We start from the raw sequence: 24,771 nt of genomic DNA, 5'->3' as shown, positions 1-24,771 counted from the left end.
TTGATGCAAAGAATAAGTCATCCTGTGAGCAGTGTTGGTTTCAGGTGCCCTGGTTGTGCTTTGGAAAGCCCCATTGCACACCAAATGAATTCAGATCTCCACTGAAGCTGCTCCAGAATTTCACTAATATATTGACGGAGTTTGGGTCCCTCTTTTAAAAAAAATTTATTTTATTAGCATAGGTGGGTTTTTTCCTTCAGCAAAGTTACTTATTTTAAATATACTGTGGGCTTCTCTGGTTCTATATAGAGCTCAGTTTTGCCCATGGTGAGTCTGCCTTGTTTAAACAGACTCAGTTAAAGGATGAGTTCGCATTTGAATAGTGCTATAAGCTTCAGAAATCTTTTGAGTTACCACTTGATCATTTCTTTTTTCCTCTTCATACCTACCATGCTACATATTTCTGATGATACCATCTTTATTAGTGAAATAATATGCTCTTTCTGTGGGGCTCTTGAAATATGTTCTAACGATGATGGTAATGACTTTGATTAATATTTAATCCCCATGCTGCTATGTTCTTATAAATTACAAGATCTCAAAGGTAGCTGGGGGAGGGAAGAAAGGTTTCTGCTGAAGTGTTTCAGGATTCGAGTGCTTAGGGAGAAAGATACCTATATTTTATTATTTTGTATCTGCTTTCAAATCTGAATTTCAGTGAAACATTTTGTAACATGACCACATTCTTGACAGGGAAATCTGTAAGATGGATTTATTGTCCAGGGCACTGGACTCATTCTCATGTTTGTTTATGTTGTGGGACTGTTGCATTCCTCTGCATCACCTGGGGATCATTAGAGAGGCCACAGGTATAGCAGTTATATGCCAGTATAGAGCAAGAGCTTGGTGAGACTTTTTTTTTTTCCTTTTGACTCCCAGTCAGTCAGTAGTGATTATCTAATATCAGTCATTGTTTCACTCTGAGTGTTAACCTGTATTCATGAAACAGACCATTGTGCTGATATAAGCACATTTAATTAAGCAAATACTTCTATTTGTTCTCTTCTTGTCCAAGGCTATTTTAATAAGCAAGAAATGGTCTTGTTTAAAGTATTTACTTAGAGAGCTTTCAAACTGAGGAATAACTGTCTAGAGAATTAGAAATTCTCTATGCATTTGTAGTTACATAGATTCTCTCAATTTACTAATATACTGTAAATATTATGTACACACCAAACTTGAATGAATTCAACATATGGTTGATGTTTACATAATTTATGAGATGCCACATTATATTAATGGAACTAACCATATACAAAAAAGCAAATGTTGCACTATCATCGAGGGCCTAAATTAACCATACCTTATTCTGTGCTTCCTCAAGTGTTTATTTGCCGGGATGAGGATCCTGGGATGGTGCTCAAAATTTTGGCAATTAAGATTGAAAACCAGTTATCTCATTGTTCCAAACATCATCAATAATATTGATGCCAATTTTTAGACTTCTGGATATTGTTTAATTAAATAATAATAAATAATAAAATAAAATAAATAATAAAAAGTATGTCCAAGTCTGCTCTTTGGTCTAAACACAACATTATCCTCATATTAATAATCGAGTTAGAAAAACCTAATAAACAGTTATTTTAAAAGGATGAAAGGTGAAAGAAATGGTTTCTCTCTTTAATCAGCAATTTAACAGTTTTTTAAGACGCATGGCTTTCTCAGTAAGGATTAAATTGGTTTTCAATAAAAAAAAAGTGTGGTGAAGTGGTTCTGGGATACTAGGAGAAATGAAGTGGCTTGCTCTTTATCATAGCTTGCTTGATCTGCAGCTTATATTTTATTGATGTTCATACCCTATACTCTATAATACCTTTCAACACAAAATTTCAGTCATTTCAGTAATGTTAAGTAATTAAACCTCCCACTGGTTCTGCCAACGGAGGTGCATTTATCATTATAACTATTTTGCAAGTGGGTAAACAGAGGCAAAAGAGGTTGAATTATTAATTGAAGTAATAAAATCTCTGGGCTCCTGTCTCCCAGATGATGTTAAGTACTTCCTCCAAAATTCTGTTAAAAATTCAGTATAATTAAATGTATACATCTCACTCCCCGAGTTTAATAAACTCATGTAAAAGTATGTGCTGAATTTGAGAGAGCATATCTGGGAGGTGTTTTTGCTTTTTCACAGAGGGGCCAACTTAAGGGAGCATTGTCAAACCAAATTCTTAAACTCATTTTGGCAAGATGAATTTAGATCTTAATTAACTTAGTACTTTTCAGGGAAATAGGAGAATTTATTTATTTGGGATGACGTTTCTCTATGCCAGAAGTAGGTATATTACTGCTCTCTGGCACATGAGTTACACCTCATTGTTAAAGTTCACATCTACACTGTGAGTACACTTCTCCTAAGTAAAGTCACACCATTATTTTGTCCTTAGCGTGGCTTAAAACAACTCCTGGAGAGTGCCAAATTTAAACAGTAGTAAACAGGATTGAAAAACATTTTCAAACTGATTAAAATTAAAAATAGATTGGTAATATATGCATAAAATAATTGTTTTCTTTAGCATGCAATGTCAGATATTGAAGGTTTTCTGCTACTGATAGATACAAATATGGCAATAATGAGAGTTCACTTCAGCAACAGAGAAGTTGTTCAAGTCTGAAAGCAATCCTCTCCTTCTGACATGCTGGCACCATCATAGAGGAAAATGTCATGGTCAATATAAGCACATTTACTGACAGTTAGGTTTTTTCCTATGTTCCTGAAAACTGTTTGAAACTTGGCTTTTATCAAAAACAGAAACACTGGCCACTCAGAATGATAAAACAATAGTTTATGGCTGAGTCATTTTCCAGTTATAAAGCAATACTTTCATAAAAATAAACAAGGCATACAGGAACAAGCCAAAACAATTACTCAGAGAAATTGTTGCATTCTTGCTGTCCTTGCTTCCTGATTTAAAACAACTGTCTCCAGTAGGAACTGGACAAAAAGCAGCGGGTTTTGTTTCATTAAGTAACTGCTTGCTGATCACTGAGATAAAATTTATCACTGAGATAAAATATAATTCAAAAATGCAATTGATACTAGGTCTACATACTTTTCTAAATTCTAAATTACCTTTTACAGGAAGAACAGGTACATAGATTAAAATAACATTAATCTATTTCACTAATTTACAGACTGAACATTTCCCAAGTGGATAGTTACAAAGAGCTTTTGTCCTTTCTAGAGAAAGTAAAATGCTACTTTAAAGCCACAAGAACTTTTATTAGTAAAGGTCATGTTGATTATTTAATTTGTAGGGGTTTGTTAATTATTTCTGAAGGGTTTTTTCCCCATACTGTGAGTATTTTATTATCTGCATCATCATGACTATTCTTTCACAGTTCAGTAAGGAAAATAATTTAACAATATTTTCAAGCAGGAACCGGATACAAATATAAATGCTCAAAACTGAGAGATGGGAGAGGTAAGGGGTCGATAAATCTGCTAACTTGACAGTCTTGCACATCCCAAGTAATGTACTCAGATGTTTCAATGTTAAAGGTAGTTTTTAAATTGCTCCCTGCTCTTTTAAGCTCACATAAGTACTAAGGCAGATGAAGAGTTTTTGCTCTGTCATTCCAAGAAGATTTCTTCTGATTCCTGTTCTGAGGAAGATGATTTCATTGCCATGTCTCACAGTGGGTAGTACATGGGCTGCACCCCATCCATGCTCAGGCAGTTCAGAGGCTGGAATACAAAAGTCTTTCAGACTGTTCTGGCTGGGAGAGCACCTGGCAGCCTTGTGCAAGTCCTTTGGTCTGGAGCAGGTACCTGTGGTTCCTCTCCAGCTCAGGGACTGCCGTGTGCTCAGCCTCACTCTTGCCAAGCCCTGGTCCTTTTGCTAGGCTGCAGCAGATGAGGCTGATGGCAGAGCAGAGCTGAGGGATGCCTCTTGTGCCCAAATGTGTGGCTTCAAGCCCTCTTTGAGTGCAGAATGTAGGAAACTTAACCCAGGTCCAAATGCTCTGGCTTGGTTGTGTCTGTCATGTAATGGAGCAAGTTTTTCTAGCACCTCAGCACTCTCACTCTCTCACTGGAGCTGCCAGCACATTTGAAGTTAGATGATTTCTGTAGGGCTTTACTGAATTGTGGTATTTATCAGGACTGTCAGTATGTAACTGTCAAGCTTTCTGTGTGTCTGAAAAATTCCACCCTTTAGATGGATGGGACTCTGATGTCATCATAATTGTATTTTTATGTAAATGCTTGCTATAAAATAATTTTGGATTAAATGATGTGTTCCTTTCCTGTTGGCAGAATATAATTTGTCTTAAATGGCAGCAGACTGTTGTATCTGTTTTCCTGAAAGTTAAATATTTTGATTCACACTTACGATTTATTGATTTTACATTGTTACCAAATGGCATTCCCAAATCAGCTCAGAATATCATGGTTCAAAATCCTGTCGTTCATATGATAAAGTTGTTTTCATGTAATCCACTGTGCAAATGGGTGTGGCAAGGAAAGTGGAAGAGCTAGAAAGAAAGAAATGCATTGTAACAGGTAGTGAGTTTGAAAGAAATCCCAGTTTTTGTTATCGCTGTGTGTTTTTGAGGCAATATTGCTTCTTTACTATTTAACAGTAATAAATCCCAAATTGCAAGGCAGTTTGTTATCATCTTTCCCTGAATTTGTTTGGAAATACTCCCTCAGGAAAAAAAAATCTTGATGGTGATTGTGCAAACATTCCACGTGCATAATCTGGATGAATTCATGTGCATGAATGCAGTGTAAGGCAAGGCTTCTCAGCTTGGCCAGAACACCTTATACAGAAATGCATTCACCACAGCCAGAGTTGTGCTGGTTTCCTGAGGTCACCTCTTCAACACTCTCTGTTTCTGTGCTGCTGACACTTTTGACACCCTTAATTTGCTGCCTTCACATCTGCTATAGCTGGTGCTGTAAGAGCTTAGTGTAGGTCAGAAGAAACCTTTTGGGTCTGTGTGTGTGATAAAAATGAGAGAGGTGGCTTACAAGACAAATTACTGGTGTGTAAACTCGCCAAATCTTTCTGGTAATGCTTGTGTCTACAAAGAAAAAAGATGTGAATGGGAAAGACTATCCAATATTCACAGTACCCTGGCATATCTTATGAGGTGCATCAAAGAATTCCTGAATATTGTAGGAGTGAGATTAATGTAACATCCTCTACTGACTTTGTCTTCTGCTGTTGTATGCATCTTACTGCATTTTAAAAGCTCTTAAGTTACAAACAAGGGACTGTGTCTCCTATAGCCATGTCTGCAGTACATGAATGCGTTTTTCTTATTTCTTCCTTTTTGTTTCTTTTTATCCCACGAGGAAAATGGGGGTTTTTGCCCACCAAAGGACTGTACTTAAATAAAAGGACTGCTTACAGTGCCTAAGAATGGTATTGCTTTGAGCATGTGTACATATAAACATGCATATAAATAATTCAATCTACCATCCTATTTTCCTGGTCTGTATTTTAGTTCAGCCTTGCTCTCTGGCTTGTGGTACAATGGTGCCTTCCTCCTGGCATAGAAAAGACACTCATTACATTTTGAGCAGCAGAAAATAGTAGCACATCATGAAGCAGTAGGATCTGGTATACTCTATCTGCAAATGCCAAAGGAATGCTTTGTGCTGCTAATATATCTGATAGCCTTTAATGTTTTATAGATTTTCTTAGTGTACACTATTCCTGCCTTTCACTTCCTGTGACTGTGCTGCCCAGTTGTCCCATGTCCTTCTATCACAGAATCATCAAGGTTGGGAGAGACCTTTGAGATCATTGAATCCAACCCAGCACCACCCCTAAAACACCACATCACCCAGCACCAGATCCTGATGCCTCCTAGACACCTCTGGGAATAGTGACCCACATCCCTGGGCCACCTATTCCAATCCTAACAGTGAAAAAAACCCTTCTAATATCTCATCTAATATTCTAAAAAAACTCTGTCTCAGCTTTAGGCCATTTCCTCTTGTCCTCTGTAGGCAGAGCAGAAGAGACCAGTCCCCGCTTCACTGCAGTCTCATTTCATGCAGCTGTAGAAAGCAATGAGGTTCCCCCTGGGCCTGCTCTTGAGACTAAACAGGTCCCTCACCCATTCCAGTTTTCTAGAACTTTCTTGAGCCTGGCTCCAGCAGCTCAATGCCTTTCTGAAGTGAGGGCAGTACTGAAGCAGTACTCGAGGTGTGGCCTCACCAGTGCCCAGTGCAGTGGGACAATCACTGCCACACTTCTCACTGGCTGCACTATTCTTGCTACAGGCCAGGATGCCATTGGCCTTTTTGGCCACCTGGGCACATTGCTGGCTCATACTGGGCTGGTTGTCCACCAGCATCCTCCTCCGTCACAAAGGTAGATACATACACAGTAATTTCATTTTTTTGTGTAATGGACATTTTCCAGGCTGTTGGCATTTCTGTTAGCTGTCTCATCCTTTGATTAGAGGTATTTTCTTCATGGTTGTTTTAAGTAGCTTTAGGGTTTGCAGGTAAATAGGACCCCAAAACTCTTTGTGGTAGTCTGAGGTATGTAGGTGGGTATAGAATATCTCTGAGGAGCCTCTTACCGTTCTTGTTAGTGGGAATAGAACTTCCTACTGGTGAAATACAAAGTGTTTTATACCAGTGATACAGGATACACTTATTCTCCCACTCAAAGCTCATGTTGGCTGACAGTTAATTGTTAGAGTAGGTAAGAGTAGTTGGCTTAGGCATTCCTTTGTATCCATCTGTCTGGACCAAAAGCAGTGGCAGCTGCAAGAGTCTGCAGGCTGAGTTTCTGTGCAAGTCACAGAGCAACTTTGCTCTGAATCCTAGTGAGATATAAGAAAACCCGGGGGTTTTTGGGGAATTCATTCCTGTACACAATTGTAGCCTGCCACAGTAGGGTGGCCTGTGGCTTCTCTGGTTGTAATTTAAGCTTAGGGAGCTGGGTTACTGTAACTACCCTGGTCATAGCTGCATGGAATTCTATTAAAAGTAGAGACAAAGTCAATTTAAATACCTGAAGAGGGGGGCTGAATGAGGTTTCTTTAAATCAATGTCTGTTCAGATCAAATTTTTTTTTCTCCCTACTTTTTTAATTCCATTGTGTGGATTGTACTGCTACAATTTTGTTTTGCAAAAAAGTGCTTTACTTGGAAAAGAGTTGTCATACAAAGAACTCTTATTTTCTAGATGTTTTAATGTCAAACAGTTATTTAAAAAATATAAACAAAACCATGGAAGAATGCAATTAAATGGCAGAAGTGATTTTTAAGAAACCCAGAAGACAGAGCAATGGCCTTTGAGATTTCCTGGCCTTTACTTTGCAGGATCTTAAAAGCAAACTCTCCTATCTGTATCTCAGCACTTTTATGATGCCTTTACAAGGAAAAGGGAGTTGGATGCAGGCCTGAGTTAGATCTCATGGGGATAGTGTTCTGTACCTTAAATTACAATCAGATGTGTTTTACTTCAGATGAAGTTTTCAGCCTAAAATTGGTAAGAAGCCTAATTATTTGACCAGGTTACTATTTATGTAGACCACTGTAGACCTATCTGTCATTTATCCAGAGCTGGCAACACATCACCCTTGAAAGATTTTTATTTTGTGTTTGGAACAGGCTTTTTAAAAATCCATCTCTCTGTTCATTACATAAAATACTAAAAGATGGTAGAGATTGCTATGGAGATTAGAAGTTACAGAAACTGTTCATTTTAATTCTTCTGAATGTAAAATTAGCAAAGAAGCTTGGATGTTTATAGGCTTCCAGTCCTTCAGAGTGCTAACTAGCTCCACAGCATGCCTAGGATTCTTGTGCCCTTTGGACTTAGATTGAAAACTAGCAAGTTGTGCCCAGATTTTGAAATCAGTCATGTATCTTTGAGACTGGAGAGTGTGGAGTAAGGAGAAATAAATAGATATACTCTCAAAGTAGCCTTTAATCTATAGACTTATATTTTCTAGTGATTAGAATGCCTAAAATGATCTGATAACTGAAGTATGCAGGATGACAATATAGCTATTCTGTGATTCAAAGGCATAATCATATGGATGAAAACTGGAAAATAAGACTGTGTCACTAATTGTATCTTCTGGAGTGTCGTGGTGGTGATGTTATAGATAGGACTGAGATGGTGTTTTATTTGTCAGACCCTCCTTGAAGTTGTTTCTCACTGTACCTTAGACATTATTTCTGGCCTTAAATTTTACACTTGCTGCTCATGCTTGAAAATTGCTATTATTTACTGAGTTAGGAGAACAGTTATTAAAGTAAGTTTTAGAATTATAAAAACAAAACATACAGAATTTGTTAAATTAGTGCAAGTCTAAGCCTTTGTTTAATTAGTAGATTAATAAAACTGTAGGGAATCTTTACATGGCTCCTGGAACTTGTGGAGTTGTGATGGTTGGGGTAACCATCTCCAATGCTAAACTCAAAATGGGAGCCTTGTTCTTCATAGGATCGGCATTCACAATTTAGTAGACAAATAGTGATTTGTGGAAGCTGATAGTTACTTAAATGTGGATGTTCTGAGTGAAGGAAAGTACTTTTGGAAGAAGGGGGCAAATAAAATACCTATGTGGAAACATGAAAACCCCTGGGTTTTTTTCTGCAAAACAGTAGCAAGTGCTACAAAGTCAGCATTTCCAAGGCTTTTATTGTAAACAAAGTACTAATGTTTATGTTGGGGATTTCATTAGTCTCCTAGCTGTGTACAGATCCATCAGACTGGACTGTGGAATTAAGCAGCGGAGTCTGATTGACTCTAGTACTATAAAGGGGCATTTACAATTATAATCATTACATTTTAGGATATGAACATTAGTCTTAGCTGCCATGGGAAAGTGTAGTCCATGGAATGCAGAGGTAAGGAGATAGATTTCATTTTGAAAGGCTGTGATGCTAGGCATATGCAGATTGTTTGTCATCTCTTTAATACTTTAATGGAAGGGCAGTATTTCCCAGAAGTTTTAATGTGTGCACGTGCATGACAAACGTGGGCTGGGAGAGACTTTACAGAAATAGCATGCTTCATGTGGTACCTAATATAAAATTAGTAACATACATTGATTTGTTTTGATGCTTGCAGGGATTCTTCCTGACAGTGTCACCAGAAGCAGTATTAAAAGTGGCTGCTCAGGCTTCTGCCAACAACAAGATCTTCAGCTTGAATCTTTCTGCACCATTTATAAGCCAGTTCTACAAAGAGCCAATGATGAAGGTCATGCCTTACGTGGATGTTCTCTTTGGAAATGAAACGGTGAGTCTTGAGAGAGTGATGGAATGATTTGTATCTCTTGCACTTTGGGATTTGTGTCTCAGGGCCTGCTTCCCCAGGATATAGCCTCAGGCTGGGCCTCAAGGTTGGATGTCAGGGAGAATTTCTTCACTGAAAGGCTTGTCAAGAATGAACTGCCCAGGGAGGTGGTGGAATCAGCATCCCTGCAGGTGTTCAGGAAAAGCCTGGACATGGCACTTAGTGCTGCAGATCCAGTGATGAGGTGATGATCAGTAGAGGTTAGACTTGATGGTGTTGAAGGTCTTTTCCAACCTTGAGGATTCTGTAATTCGTGGTCTTTCTTTTTTTATAGAGGGAATCTGACTATGTGAGGTGTCACTAGAAAGTTAAATCTGTGGTCACTGGACTGGGATATTTCAGTAGATGCCAAAGATGTCACTTGACCTGTTAGAGGTTTACAACTTGCTCATTCTAGCAGGAAACACCCAACACATTGGTGCTTTGTAACAACTGTCCATGTGCATAATCTCCTCACCCTGAGTTTAACTCTGCTGCAAGAAAACACATGAAGGGCTGCCACTGAGCTCCTGTAACTTGATTCCTTACCCATAGTGCTGCTATTAATAGCATTTTCTCTGATGAAGATGACTCTTTGGGGAGAAGTGGGAGGAGAAAACTAAGAAATAGAGGGTTGGTTTAAAAGGTTCTCATTGGTTTTATGGTGGATGGACTGGCAGCCCATCAGAGGAAGGCTTATCTTTGCTGTGTAAGTTGGCAAACAGATTGCATGAAATTCTGCCTGGAAGTACGTGTTAATAGACCAAATTAATTCAGATTTCCCTCATCGTTTTTGATTTTTCTTCACTTTAGAAAGTGTTCCTAAAGATTTATTAGTTTTCTCAGCAGGAAAAGGTTGAAAAAAGCCTTGAAATATGTGACACACCTAAATGAAATCTGGGTTTGTCACTCAAGATAGCTACAGGAGTAGTTACAGGAGTACAGGAAAATGATGGAAAAGCAACTTACTCTTGTGAGTGGTTATTCCTGATTGTGACAAAGGGACTTGCACCAACACAAGTCAGTTTTTAAACTATTGTCCACATGTCTACATAGGGGCTAGCATTGTTACCTATACTTAAATACCTTATAGATATAGATAGGACTTAAAAAAATTAAAATACTTATTTTTAAAACAAAGAAAATTGCAATGTTTTTAAATGCAAGGGCTAAGGGAAACCCTTTTAACTAAAGTTAACTGCACAGAAAAAGTATTTTCCAGATATCTTCTTGCTATTTCCAGCTGTTACCTTTGTACAGTTTTCTTGATATAGTCCTCACAAAGATGGTGTTGAGTATTTTTTGTTAAATAGCAGTGTAATCTCAACACAAAATCCTGTCAGACATCACAGATTATGTAATACCAAGTCTAGATAATTTTACAGTTGAAGAGCTTCACAAAAATTTCTGGATTAAAAATTGAGGATCTTTTATGTAAATATTACTACACTGACCTATTAGGATAATTCAGATCAGAATGTTTCATTAAGTGCTATTTTTCAGAGGTTGTTACTTTTTGTGCATTTGTGTATTTTATAAGCAGTAGCCCATGATACAGGTGACACTCCCATTTCAGAAATTTTATTCCGACTAGGTTATTTTCCTCTGTCATTTGTTTGTTATGGTATTATTCACCTGCTGTCAAAAATATTGTGTAGTACTGGTATGTTTGTTAAAGTTGAAAGACTCCCTGCATTTTCTGTATATAATTTCTGAAGCATTTGGTGTGTTTCAGAATAAAAGATTATTATTTAAACTTAAGTGATCATCCTTAAACTTGGCAGTACAATATATATAAATACTTTCGAGTACCAGCCTCTTTGTTCCTTACACTAGTCATGAAACTCTGGTCACTTTTTAGTCTCAGCTTCCTGCTGGCTATTTCTGCTTTGGAGTTGTTGAAATGCTGCTTGCAGTGGTTTATTGTCTTGCCTTTCTGTGTGACTTGAAGCCATGCTTTTGGCATGATGTACTTCTAGTTTTGGGTAGCTTCTGTGTCTTCTCATTGTCAGTAATTCTGCTTTCTGTGTATGGTTTTTGATAAAGAGTACTTGCAAAACTCAAAGCTCAGTCTGACATGTTCTGCCTTTGTAGCTTCCACCCTTGGTTTTGGTCCTTTTTCTTTCCTCCCATGGGAATTTCAGCTACAAGTACATGCAGGATTTTTTTTGTGTCTGTGTATAACTTGATGGGCCATGAACCACTTGAGCTAGCCAACACCAAATTTTTGTCCATTTGGTGTGATTTCCTTTTGCTTTTTGCTACATCTTCCATCAGTGTAAGTGCATAAGTTAACAAATAAGCAAGGCGTACTAAGTTGTGTGGTTGTTACTTCATTAGTACTAACAATACTCTTAGACACAATTTTATTCTTCCCTATATTTATCTTCAATCCTAGTCCAATAAAATTCTGTTGTTAAGCACTGAGCTGTTTATTTTTTGAATAATACGAAAACATCCAAATGCAACAAAATTCCAAATTGCTGCCATTCCTAAACTAAAAACAATTGGCAAAGTGATTTTAAATTACATCTTCTACTTAAAAATTTACATCTGAATGGAGATTGGTTATTTCAAGTTTCAGCCAGATGGTAATTAAAATGGGCAAGTTATAAACCTCTCAGAATAAATACTCTAGTTTTGAATGTAAATGCTAGCATAGCCTTAACTGCAGTTTAGACACTGAATGCTGTGCTAACAGCTCAGTATATGTATCCATTTCGGTGTATTAACTCAGTGACCACTGGTGTTTTGATAATTTATTTAAATCTCATTTATAACCTACCTAAGCGTCCTGTCTTGGTTGTTTTTTTTATTTATTAACAGTACTTCATATAACAAATTTAGTACAGAACATTCAGAAAAGGAATAATTATATGGTCATTGCAGTTAACCAAGTAGGGCCATTCTGTAGTCATTATCTAGCAATACATGACTGAAGAACTTGATTATTGTCATTGCTTTTAATTTTTATTAAATTAAGGTTTTTTTAATAGTGTCATTTTGCAAATGGTTCTTAGCAGTAATACCTTCCAAGCTACCATAATCACTGGATAATTAACCTGCCAGGATTAAGCACACTCTACTTTGCCTCAGGATGCTTAACTCTCAAATAAGGTCAATTATCTCCTGATGATAACTGCTTTGTCACAAGTTGCTGCTTAATTCGGCTGTAAAAGCTCACCTTAGAATACATATTTTACAACTCAGAGTAACTTCTAGTAACAGGATGGCCAAAAGAGTGAAAGCTTTGAAAACAACACCTTTACACAGAGCTGTAGAAAGTCTCCTACACAGCAATTATTCTAGGCAAGTAAATGAGACTAAATTTGTATGTATCACTTTCCATTTTCCTGGTTAGGGCTAAATGGTGATGTATATATACTTGACGCATCAAAGTCCGTAATGGACACGGGAACTTGAATTAAATTTCCAGTCACCCCAAAAGATGGGAGTTACAATGGCATCTCCTCAGGGAAGGAACTTCCTTGGGGGAGCAGTCTGTCTATTTTTGCATGTGCACCTGGTTAGCAGTTCCTTCAGGATTTAAGGGAGACTGCAAGGTTTTCACATGATTGATCTTCGCATTCTGGCACCAGTTCTTGACTCAAAGGAATATTTATTGATATTGATGTGGTAAAGATCTTCTGGGTTCTCTTGCTATGTGTAGGCAGGGCATCACTGAAAAAGTTTAGAATTTAGAATCTTTGGAGTTATAGACACATTGAACTTTTCATCTGGTGCTTTACAACAAAAACAATAAACCAATGATGTAACTGGTGGTACATCGTTATACCAGTTAACTTGTACAGCCATCCCTAGAGGTTGAGGAGGTTTTGTAGAAGAGAAATTGTGAAATTTTTTTGAAATGCAAAATAATAAAGAAAACAAAGATAAAAATTATTCTTTAAAAATTGATCCTCTTTGTGTAGTACACTAGCTCTCTAGTGTAAAGAGCTGTTACTTCTAAACACTCAGTCTCTGAACAAATTAATTACAGGATTATAAACTGAAGTTTTGCAAAGACACAGCATCTGTGAGCCCATTGGGAAATTGCTGCTCGTGTGACAGCAAATGTGCTGAAAAGAAAGCAGGTTGTGTACAAGACTTGTACATTTTAAGAAGCAATGACAATAGGTTGAGTGGTGGTTCTAGAGTTAGAAATCCTGAGCTTTAAAGAGATAAATGCCTTTGGAATAAGATACCAAATGGGTCTTGTCATCATTTCCTCTTCACAATTATACTGGAATGGTACATTGTGCCTTCTTTGTTTAAAATATTTTCAGTTGAGGTATCAAATACTAACAGAAAGATCCCTACAAATGTAGGTGGTTTGGACAGCAACCTTTAATACCCTTTTTAAGTCCTTATAAATGCAAGGTTCTTGAATTACATGGAAATTCTCTTCAATGGTGATGAAAAACATTTAATATAAAACTGAGGGGTTGGTGGGATTTTGGTGAGATTATGGTGAGATTAATGAACTCCTTATTTTGAACTTGCAGGCAGTCTGTAGCTTTGTGCTTGTTTTAGCTGAGGGAGGGAATGGAAATACTTTGGTAAGTTTTCTGGCATAAACTGTGTTCAACACACTAGGATTTACACCTAAATGGCAGTTTCCAAACAAATTTGTCTATTCCCTTGCTGTAAGCTCTCACTCCATATAATTTGATATATTACATATTACATACAAGATATGACACTGAGAACACCCTTCAGTTCCACCTGCAAATTTCCTCTGCTGCATTATCACCTGGGATCAGATTGATACCTGCAGGCTTAGCAATCTGCCCACAGCCCAGAAAAATCTTGAATGAGACATAATCACTTTTGTAAGATAAATGAGCTTCATGGTGATTCTCTTCAAACTAATGTGCATTCATAATCGCATACCTGAATTGATCTGAATTTACACAGTGCAATTCCTGCTGTTTCTAGACCCAGCACATAGCTTTCCACAACCATGGGAGTTCTTTTACACTGGTGAGTTGTCTGACTTTGAGGAAACAATTAAGAACTACGAGTCAGGAGAAAATCAGATGGCAGATGTAATTTGGTATAGGGAAGAAGAGTGATAAAGTTTGACTTTCAATAAATAATGAAAGAGAGACCAACATTTCAGTCTGTTCTTCAGTATCAGATGGGGCTAAGAAGTGAGGAACATAGTAAAGAATCGCTGGTCATGCCATAAATATTACTAAGTTGATGTTTCTGTTTGAAGTATTTTCAAGTAAGCATTTATAATTATTATTGAAAGGCAAATAATACATGTATTTGAGACAGATTATCTTGAAGAGGCTCATTTTAGTACTGCTGACTTGAATGTATGTTATGTAAAGAGCCCTCAAGAAACATTTTCTACTTGTCTTACTGGACCTGGTCTATATTGAGAGGTTATTTTCAGTCACTGGTTGTTGGCAAGCTATCATCCTTAAGAGTTCAGCCTTTGCCTTCTACATCTCTGTTCACTTGGAATTAAATTTTCAGAAACAGTAATCATCTTAAATGACATTAAGTTGGGTGTTAGTGTTTTGCATTTCAGTTTATATACTGATATTTTCTTTTTTGTTTTGCTTTCAGTTCTCAGAAACTTGCCCCACAGGTGAGGGTAATTATCTTCAGTTCCTAGGCTGGGTGAGAGACTGAGGTTTGCACAGTTCCCTACAGGGAGTCTGTGCTTCAGTTAAAAATCATAGTCGGATATTCTGACCCAGTTTATTAAATACACATGGGAAAAAATTTTGTAAGGAGACATCTCATCTTCCCTTATATTTTAACAGGTAGAGGTTTTTAAGGTCAGCTGCTGCTGGTGTTTACTTTTCCAAACTGCAGTAAACAGATAGTATTTCTTTTTATAAATCTTACACTTAAGATTTCTGCAAAGCCTTATTAAAAATTGTAATTCTGAATGGAGGGAATTAAAAATTGTAATTCTGAATGGAGGAAAAATAAATACTGTTTTTATTTGATGTCTTTGTAGAATTTTGATGCCCTTTTCCTGTGATAGATGTTGTGTTTTCAATTATAGGACAGCTATGGTGTTGTGATATTGCTCCTTAATTCATAGAATTAACTTTCTCAGTAGTGGAATATCTAATAAATTGTGGCCATCTGAAAAATGAGAGGGTCTCTAGCACAAGGGAGGTTGATAATGTCAGTGGTGTGTTGTAAAGATGTGCTGTGGGAAGGATGCTGAAACAGCCCAAGGCTATTTCAGCTGCAGACACTGAATCTGCTGCTTCTTCTCTCCTCTTTTTTTTTTTCCCTCCCATATGAACTGCAGTGGCTCTCTAAGATAAAATGCTTTTAAATCATTTCCCAACCTTGCAGCCGTTTTTGATAAAAGCCCTGTTATCTGAAATGATATGAATCACTGTGGAGTTAACCATACCTTTTACAACAACATATTTTGTTGTGATTCATTCTGTCTCAATTAATCATCTTATTTATCTATATTGTCTCAGCTGCTACACTGAAATTCATGAGTAATAAGCAAGTAATTATTTTAGTATAGTTTACCTAGTACATCATGAATGAAATGAAAATTGAGAGCCAAGTATTTAAATTTATATTTAGTGCTGCTTTCAGCTAATGTCTAGCTATTTAAGCAATTTAGGAAGCCTATCTCGAAAAATGTCTTTCTTGTTTCCTGTTATGGGAAACAAGCAGGTATTTAGAAGCAAAGCTTATACTTTCCAACAGACTTCATTTCTTAAAACTAAAAATATTTTCTGGTAGTCTCTCAGAATGCTTAGGGATATTTATCCTTCCTTATGCTATGCAGTGTTGAGATACTTTTAAGACTGTGAATACTGGAGAACATGCAGCACAAGACAGAATGTCCTTTGAGAGAGGAAAGCAGATTCCACGGTTTTTCAGCAGCTTGTGTTTTACTGACAATGATTGATAACCCTTTTCACTTTGTAGCACTTCCCAGAGCATCTCATAACACTTCATAAACATTAAAGCTCAGAATAAACCAATAAGGTGGGTGTGTAGTCTTGACTATTTTACAGGTGGACAATTGAAAGGTTATTTGCCCAAGGTCATACAGCAAGGGCAGAGCCAGGAACAAGCAAAATTGAATTCTAACTTTTTTCTTCAGTTAAGTGTCCTGAAATGTGTTCAGCTGCTGAATACATCTTGGACAAAACTCACCTATCTGGAGGAAAGAACCTGCAGAATCTGGCTTTCAGTTTTCACCATAATATTGGCATATGTCTCTGAAAGCCTTTCAAAGGTAAACTACATATGCCTTTTAATACTCAGATCACTAGGGCAAAAATGTGTAATATATAATATCTAATATATAATTTAAGAACTGCAAAAATAAGAGTATGAATAAAATTGAGTTACACAGTTGATACGAACAAGAAGAGAAACTGAAATGTTCACAAATGCTTCATTAAATCAGTGTAAATTCAGAACTTTTCAATTTCACAGAGATATTTGCAGATAACAATGCAGGTGAAAACTAGGTTACAATAAAGCTTTGTTTTCCAATCCAGCTAAGGTTAATTTGATGCCTCCACATTGCAAGCCCTGTTTGGGGCAGATATAGCCAGTTTCTGATTCAGAAGATTAGGTTATGCTAAAGCCTCTTGTGGTGGCGTGTGCTGGAGATTCTCCTCCTGTTATAGAGAGTCCTTGCAGTGGATTGTAAGGCTGCAGTGCCATGTTATCCCCATGGATAGCATCTAAGTGTGAGCTGATGCAGGCCTCTCTCACCTGCCCTTATCACATGATGTCATCTGCCCCCTTTACTCAGATTAACAATTTTACATCCAGAGCAACATTGAGTTCTGTGGGCCAGACTGCTGTTAATCACTGAGCTGGTCCAGCTTTCTTAAACAACACAATCACTAGATCTAATTAAATGAGAGGGTAATGCATGGTGGTACAAAGGACTTTGAAAGAGAAAACATGATAACCTCTCTGTTTCATCAGATATAAGCAGCCACTGCTGTTAGGGTCTCCCAGGCAATACAGCAAGAAACAATTATTGGCTGACTTAAATGTTATTATGAATGGGTAAGTTGTAAATTAGCTGTAAATGTTCTTGGACAGAGGTTTTTATATAAAAGAGACAGTTTTTACCTAAAGGGTATGTACTGATGCTTCCTGTGCTTATGAATTTGAGTCTGAGCAAAGGTTCTTGAAAGGGGAGAAAAGGGAAGGATAGTTGAGGAGACAGTAGTAGGTCCATGCTGATGTTCAGAATCTTGAAAACATGGTTTGGGGGTTTTGGAATAGAATTGGCAATTGGCAATATCATTATTATGTTAACCTATTTTTCTGTACTATTGCGTAGCACTATTTTTTCAAAACTGCAGTTTCAGCCTTGTTCTTTCTCTCATGTTATCCTTCTCTGTCAACACCTTCCTTCCCTCTGTTTATATAGCTCATATAATATTTTTATTCCCTCAAGAGAGTTTCACATCTCATTATAAATCTATTAGCTAGTTTCATTTTTCTGGCTTGCTTCAACAAAGAGCAAAATTAGGCATTTGAGCCCTCTCTTCTTTCCAATTAGCTATATAATCTTCTGTTACCAGGATTCTTTCTGTAGATTTTATAAGAATAAATTTAATCTACTGCTGTTGCCTTAAGACTATTGAAAAGTTGCTATATATAAGTAAATTAATGAAGAGAGATTATTCCTTCATGTGCTGACATAAACATTGAGATTATTTAGAATGTACATATGCTAAACTATTACTGATTAAAATCTGGGGTTTTTTTTTTAATCATAGTTTAGGCAATGATGTTAAATTGAAAACTAATTGTTCATATATTATGAAGCACATGCAATGGGGCATAAATATATGTAAGGGTTGCAAAAATATTTTTATAATTTTAATTTTTTTTCAGAGTTTTCCTAAAAGCAGGAAATAAGCTTGGAAAAGAAATAAAAAAAGTATATTGCAGCATACCTGATATATTTAAAAGATAGATAAAAGCATCCATGGTTTTCCCAAAGGCATTAATTGATCTCTAAAACCTTGCCTTATTTATAAACTTAAGCCACCCCATTTATAATAGCCTTTGGGTGATCATTTTGCAGCCACATCAAAGTGTGTCCTTGAGCTGTATTTTTAGATTTAATGGTCATATTCTGACTTAAAAATACATTTGTTTAAGTACTGACCTATCAGGCCAGAAATGTGGAGAAGTTGCTTTGCTGTATAAGTTTTTTGTTCTAAGTTAACAGAACGTATCCCTCCTAGTCATTGCATTTGGGTCTTTTTTAGTTCTCCAGAGAAGTGATCCATTAAACCTGTCCTTTAGTAAAACTACTGCTAATCCACATGTGATAAGTAACATTGTCAAAATGTTGCTCTTTAAGTCCTCAAACCCTCCTTTGACTCCTCATATTCTGTGTCCAAACCAGCAGCATATGCAATCACTTCAGGGAAACAAGCATCCACGGGTCAGTTTGCTTTCCCTGCTGAAGTGGTTTTCAGGTGCAGGAGCTTCTCTCTAAAGGACAGAATTGTAGCAGTTTCATGACTGGGACAGTAGAACTGTTGAAATACAGAAACCTGTTTGCTGGTTATGTTTCTAGTGGTGTAGAGGGGAACCGCGTACTCTGAACTTGAAATTCTATGAACAGTTGTGTCCATCGTCTTCAATTTATGTTATCTGAAGGCTATAATTTCACAAGTAGAAAGTTTCTTTCTTCCCCCACAGCTAAGGAGAAGGACTTCTTCTCCACCCTTGCAAAGGTACCAGCCATCAGCATCTGCTTCTGGTCCCACCAGATGAGCTGGGCTGCAGGCAAAACCCTTTAGCATTGGAGAAACTCACCTGAAGGCAATGGCAGGGGGCTACACATTCCAGTGGAAGACCCTTAGGACCCCCAAGCAGCCTGTCCTTTGTGATACTTGTCAAGCTGGTTTCTCTTGTCAAGGTATAGCCTTGCTAGCTGAATAAGCTGTTTGAAGATATCCCAAGTATTTCTGGAGTTAGGAATTCTATTTTAAACTTTTCTGATGCTGGAAACTCATGGATCTCAATTCAAGGGAAATTCACGATCTTTTTTCAGAACTTGAGAAATTCTGCTTCTTCATCTTGCTATTATTGTCCTATGAGTCTAAGCCAGTCTGCAGGCACCAATCAACAGCATTTCTGTTCATTTCTCTTTGTCTGTGGCTGCCCTTCTGTAGGATTCTGTTTTTGAGAATCTGAGAGGCCAAGCTATGGACACTGTTTTTGATCCTAGGTTCTCTTTAGAATCTCTTTTAATAAAGCATGTTTCTGCTCCAGAATTCCTCTGAGAAACCAGGGCATGTTTAACTTGTCTGTCAGACTGTTGAGCTCTCCAGGGTGTGCAACAGTCCTTTAAATAAAAAAAGAGCTAGAATTTTCATGAAAAATTAAGTGGTAGCCATAAAATATGTTGTTGTGGTAGTCCTGATTGCTCTGCAAGGAGGACCTCCCTGCAACTGGAAAAATATCTGCATTTTAATGGAATCACAGGTATCCTTTACCATCAGTTTACCTGGTTTTTCTCAACCTCTTTTGAAATGTGGGTGGGCAGTCAGATGGTCTTAACACACAATATTTGCTGTATGTGTTATTTTGGAGCAGCTATGATTAACATGTCTTTTTCCTCTTGTTGGAATTTCTACTAGAGCAGGAGAAATACATCTGTGAGTGGTCTTGGACACATACCAGTTTCAGATAAATGGATCAGTCAATTTAAATTCTGCATATATAGTTGCCAAACACTATGCATTTGATTTGAACATCAAAGTAAATGCCAGATTTGGATGGAGCTGCATCTTGGTATATGTGAATTACGATAATGAGTCAAACTACTGAATCTCACTGCTCAAAAAAGAACACTCATCATCTGGAACCAAATTCCTTTCTTCTAGAATCTAAAGTCACGAAAAGAGCTGAAGAAGTACATAGCCTTATGCTGCCAGTTGTGACCTGTCTCTGAACAAGCATTACCTGAGAGGTGGGTGGACAGGCTTAGGAGCATTCTAAAGTGTAGAATGGTGGGAGGTTGGACCCATTATTTAGACCCCTTGAAAACCCTATGTTTCAGGAGTCCATATTAGCTTTACTTGCAGATGAGTTTCTTGAATATTTCAAACAAGAACTCTGTGTCCCAGGATGAGTGGTGCCTGTATATATTTCAGGTGGAACAAGCTAAAATCAAGATGAAAGTGTTAAGGGTGTTAACATGATCTTCAGCCACGTTCTTGGGATAATTTTTAAGTCTGCAAGGAAGTGACAACATAACCTATCCCAAAGTTATTTTTTCATTTATGGTAAAGATATGAAGTATTTTAGGGGAGGGTCTTCATTGTAACAGACTTTATTCAGGCCATAGGGATTCATTTTGTACCTCTTCCATTGGAGTTGGTTTTTTTAGGAACTTAAATGTCAATTATCACTTTTTAACCATGCTTAACCTCTGCTACTCTTAAAAAGGTTTCTCTTTATTGTTACTTGAACTTGAAAAATGCATTGTGTAAAATATTGCAGCATAAATTAACAGAAGTTACCTACTTTCAACGACATTTGCATATATTCAGTGGGAAGAGAGCAGGTAATAGATTATTGAACAATGTTATTAGACCAGGAAAATGCTTAATTCGGGAGTAAGCTATACAGACATTCTGTCTTGTGGATGCTGTTCAAGGTAACAACTTTTAGAATTGTGTTTCATGCAATGAAGCACAAAGAAAACCCCCGAATTTTTCTATTTTACAATCTTGTACATTTGATGATAATGTAATGATTTTGAGAGTTAGGTGGATGCAGAGAATTGGGTAACTTATATAATATGTAGAAATGTTTCAAATTATTTCTTTAATTAGATTAGAAAAATATTTTCAGCGCTACGGTTTTTTATTTGTTCGTAAGATCTTCTGCAATAAATCCTTGTTCAGGATCACAAGGAAGAAAAATTATTCATCATGTAAATAAAATTCACAAAAAGAGATTTGAAATATAATCAATTGATCCTGAAAACTATTTGAGATGTAACTAATTTTGTCTATGCTAAGTTGCCCAAACCCTGTGACTAATTTAAATTGACATCGGAGCAAGTTGCAATGTTACCTTTTCATAACATTTCCTAATATATATCTATACTGTGCAAAACAGAGTAAGAGGCATGCCTTGTCCTGAGAAACTTACACTTTAAACAGAGATAAAGAAAATGAATAAAGAGAAGTAATTACCAGAGAGAGGTGAAATCTCATAACACTGATGATACACTTGTTCAGTGCCATTACAAATTGTAGCTAAGGTTTTTGCTCCATAATCTCATATATCAATTTTTAAAATAAATGCAGTGAATGGAAAAGAAAAATAGCAATGATGATCTGTGCTAAAGTTGGATATACAAGTCCCTTTATATGTTTTTTCTGGGAATTCTCTTATTCTCTTCCATGGTGGTTGGTTTTTTGGTTTTGTTTTTTTGTTGGTTTGTTTTGGTTTTTTTTTGTTTGCTTTCAGTCTTAAATATCATGCAGAATTAAAGCAGTTCATGATCAGTTAAAATTTCAAATATTTAAGACAGCAGTTCTTAAGATTAACTGTTTTCCATTTACTGACTGTTACTTGGAACCAAAAGAATCTTGTATTTTTGTAAGCATAGTAAGCTGCACTGTTTTTCTTTAAACTTTAGGGTATGAATTATATTCCTATAATGACAGCTGCAGGGTGGAATGTTTTAACACACTGGAGTGAGATATATCTTGGACACATTCTTGGTACCTTAAGTTCAACATGCTCCATATGGTGCCACTGAGCCAGTGATTTTGAAGAAAACAGTTAAAGACTGCTGAAACAGCGTAAAATACAAATTAGTCTTTGCTATATAAGTAAAAAAATTCACTGTCAATCTTTTCAGCTTCCTGCATGAATACTTCCAGCAACTTTCAGTAGTAGTCCCCATGTTTTAAAACAACTGTTGAATTCTAGCAGAACAGAGTGAAAGCTTGTGGGCTAAGAATACATTAACTGAATTATGCCTAACTCTTATGCAGGGGAGCAAAGGGAAAGGAGATTGGGCTTCCCTGCATTTCCACATTAGTTTTTAATGTGACAGCAGGGTTTGTGTGATGCAAGATCTGTGAGAAATAGCTGGCTCTTTGGTAATTTGGTCCTCTGTCAGCACAAGAGCACCATGAAGGAAGGAGCTGTGTGTTGGGGAGGTGTCTCAGTCCTACTCTTGAGACTACTAATGATACAGTATCCTGTAGTAAAACTACAGAATAACTATTGTTGCTACTAAATATTTTAGTGTTTGGAGAAATAAATTAGCTGGGAATTACATTTTCAGAACACTGGACTTTTTTATGTTTTCATTCGTAGTATCAAGACCAGCAGGAGTTAATGTATGAGTAACTTGCTTGTCTTTTACCTTAGTTTAATTGATTTTTTTTCAATATCACTCCAACCCTGGGTTTTTGGAATTTCTATTCAAGCTGTGGATTGTAAAATTCTTACAGCAATACTTGAGTTCTTAATACTGAAGTTATCAGTTCATACCCTGATTTTTACTGATATTGACTTGATGTAAATTTTCACCCTGGATTATTATTATTCTTGTCCTTATTATTATTGTTAATTACTAGTAGCGTTCATGTTGTTATCATTGTCATCATTATCATCATCGCTTTTTAAAAGTATCATACATTAACTCCAAAGAAAAGACCAAGGATTACACAACAGTGCAAAAATTCTATTCTTCTCAAGTGGTACCAACCTTAAATTGTTGTGTATCAGTGTTGACTCATAAGAACAGATTTCCACATGTAACAGAGCATGAGATAAACAGCCACAGCGCACCAGCCTGTTAACCTGTACTTGTGTACCTTCTGGATCAGCAAAACAGCACAATGAAGTGAGAGCACCACTGGTGAATGAAGCCTCTGAGGGGGTGATTTGCAGTTATATTAGTGTGAAGTTGCACATTGCAGCCTGAGTTGATCTAAGAATTTACTGCTGGACGAATATGGAGATCTTGCTCCCTGTTGTCCCTTTCCAGACTTGTAGTTTCTGTCTCAGGTTCCCTCTGTACAGTGTAGCTAAGGCAGCAGAGACATGGGGGATATTTTAAAGAAAAGAGGATGTGGCTGCATGATTTTTTTTTTTTTTTATTAGGGATGTAGTTAATTAGAGACAGTCCATCTAAAAATAAGAAATCAAAAAACAGTCTTTGAGCTTCTTTCCCATAGATAAATTGTTACAGTCTATAAAATCGTGAGGCAAGGACTGATAACTACCATTTCAGTGATCCCATATCAGAGCTGCCTGCGCTGTTTTATTCCTTCTAGATATAATTAGGTAAAGTCATTGTGAATAGTTTGTGTACAAATTTCCATCTTTGAATATAGCCTGAATGTCAAATTTCAAATGATGATTACTTATGATATTTGGTAAACCCTTTGGGATACAGCCAGTGAGTATCTATGGTAAAGGACCTAGTTGTCAAAGGATTCATAAATAAAGTTCTTGTACACTCAGAAAATATATTGAAAGCAAGTAAGGTTATGATACAGTATATGTCACAGCAAACAGAGGTCAAATATCTGCTTTAAGTGAAAAACAGGACTTAATATTGGCATTAGAGAGATGATCAGAACATCAATGATGCATTAAAGTGGATGCTTTCTCATCATACATAAAATGAGCACCTTTTCTCTTTTTTTCTTGCAGCAGCAGGATTCTCTAGTTTAAGAGGGTGTCTGTTGATGTTTGTCCAGTCACTGGGCATACGTTGGTAAATGTTCTGTAAAAGACACATTCAGCTGTACTTCCCTCATCACTGATAGCTGGCTGGGCCTTCCAGTCTCCATGGCCATCCTAATCCATTTGATATGATGATATAATGCAGCTGTCACAGAACACTGTTCTCTTTGTTTCTGAAGTGTAAGACTTCCAAGCCATACATGTAATGTAAGCCAGGGAGGTGATCCCAAGGGATCCACTTGACCTATCAGTGCCTGCCTTCATTCTGTGCCATGGGCAGACCAGCAGAGTTACAGTCCTGCTCTAAATTGGAAGACAACTGTGCTTCCTTTCTCTGAGTATCAGTTCATTGTCACTATGTGTGAGAAGCTTGGGTTAAGCTCCGTGTTAAGCTTGCGCTTTGCTGTTCCAAAACAAGTTTGTGTATGAAAGACATAACAATGGTGTTATATTGCTCTGCTGGGACAAAAGGGGGACCAAACCCTTTTTCTGCACATTACTGCTGCTTGCTGAAGGAGGCACGGTCCAGCCTGTCTTTTACATTCCACATCTCAGCCATTAGTGTATAATTTGAGGAGAGGAGGAAATAAAGAATAAGGGAAAAACTTGAGAAGATCCAGTGGAGCTCTCTGCCTGGAAATGACTGTATTTCCCAGTGATGGAGAAATTGCCTTAGCATTTTATACCCACAACAGCTCAGTCTTGCCTGAGTGCAAACCTGGAAGTAGTTTTCTTTATTCAGGCCAGAAGCCTGTTCATACTTTGCTACTTACAGGCCAATAAATTACTTC

At 37.0% G+C, this 24,771-nt stretch overlaps 1 protein-coding gene across 2 annotated transcripts in view; it reads left to right on the top strand.

Annotated features, from left to right (window-relative positions):
- ADK (adenosine kinase) overlaps nucleotides 1-24,771 on the top strand; it is a 269,519-nt gene that overhangs the window by 183,373 nt on the left and 61,375 nt on the right. For both annotated transcript variants that reach the window (XM_071438863.1, XM_071438865.1), the window contains exon 7: nucleotides 9,056-9,226. In XM_071438863.1, coding sequence (XP_071294964.1) covers nucleotides 9,056-9,226 — 171 coding nt within the window. The remainder of the gene's footprint in view (nucleotides 1-9,055; nucleotides 9,227-24,771) is intronic.

This window comes from Agelaius tricolor, unplaced genomic scaffold, assembly GCF_023055355.1.
Source record: "Agelaius tricolor isolate 1412-34295 unplaced genomic scaffold, bAgeTri1.0.p SCAF_13, whole genome shotgun sequence".
NCBI classification, from domain to species: Eukaryota; Metazoa; Chordata; class Aves; order Passeriformes; family Icteridae; genus Agelaius; species Agelaius tricolor.
This window is presented reverse-complemented; position numbering and strand designations above follow the sequence as displayed.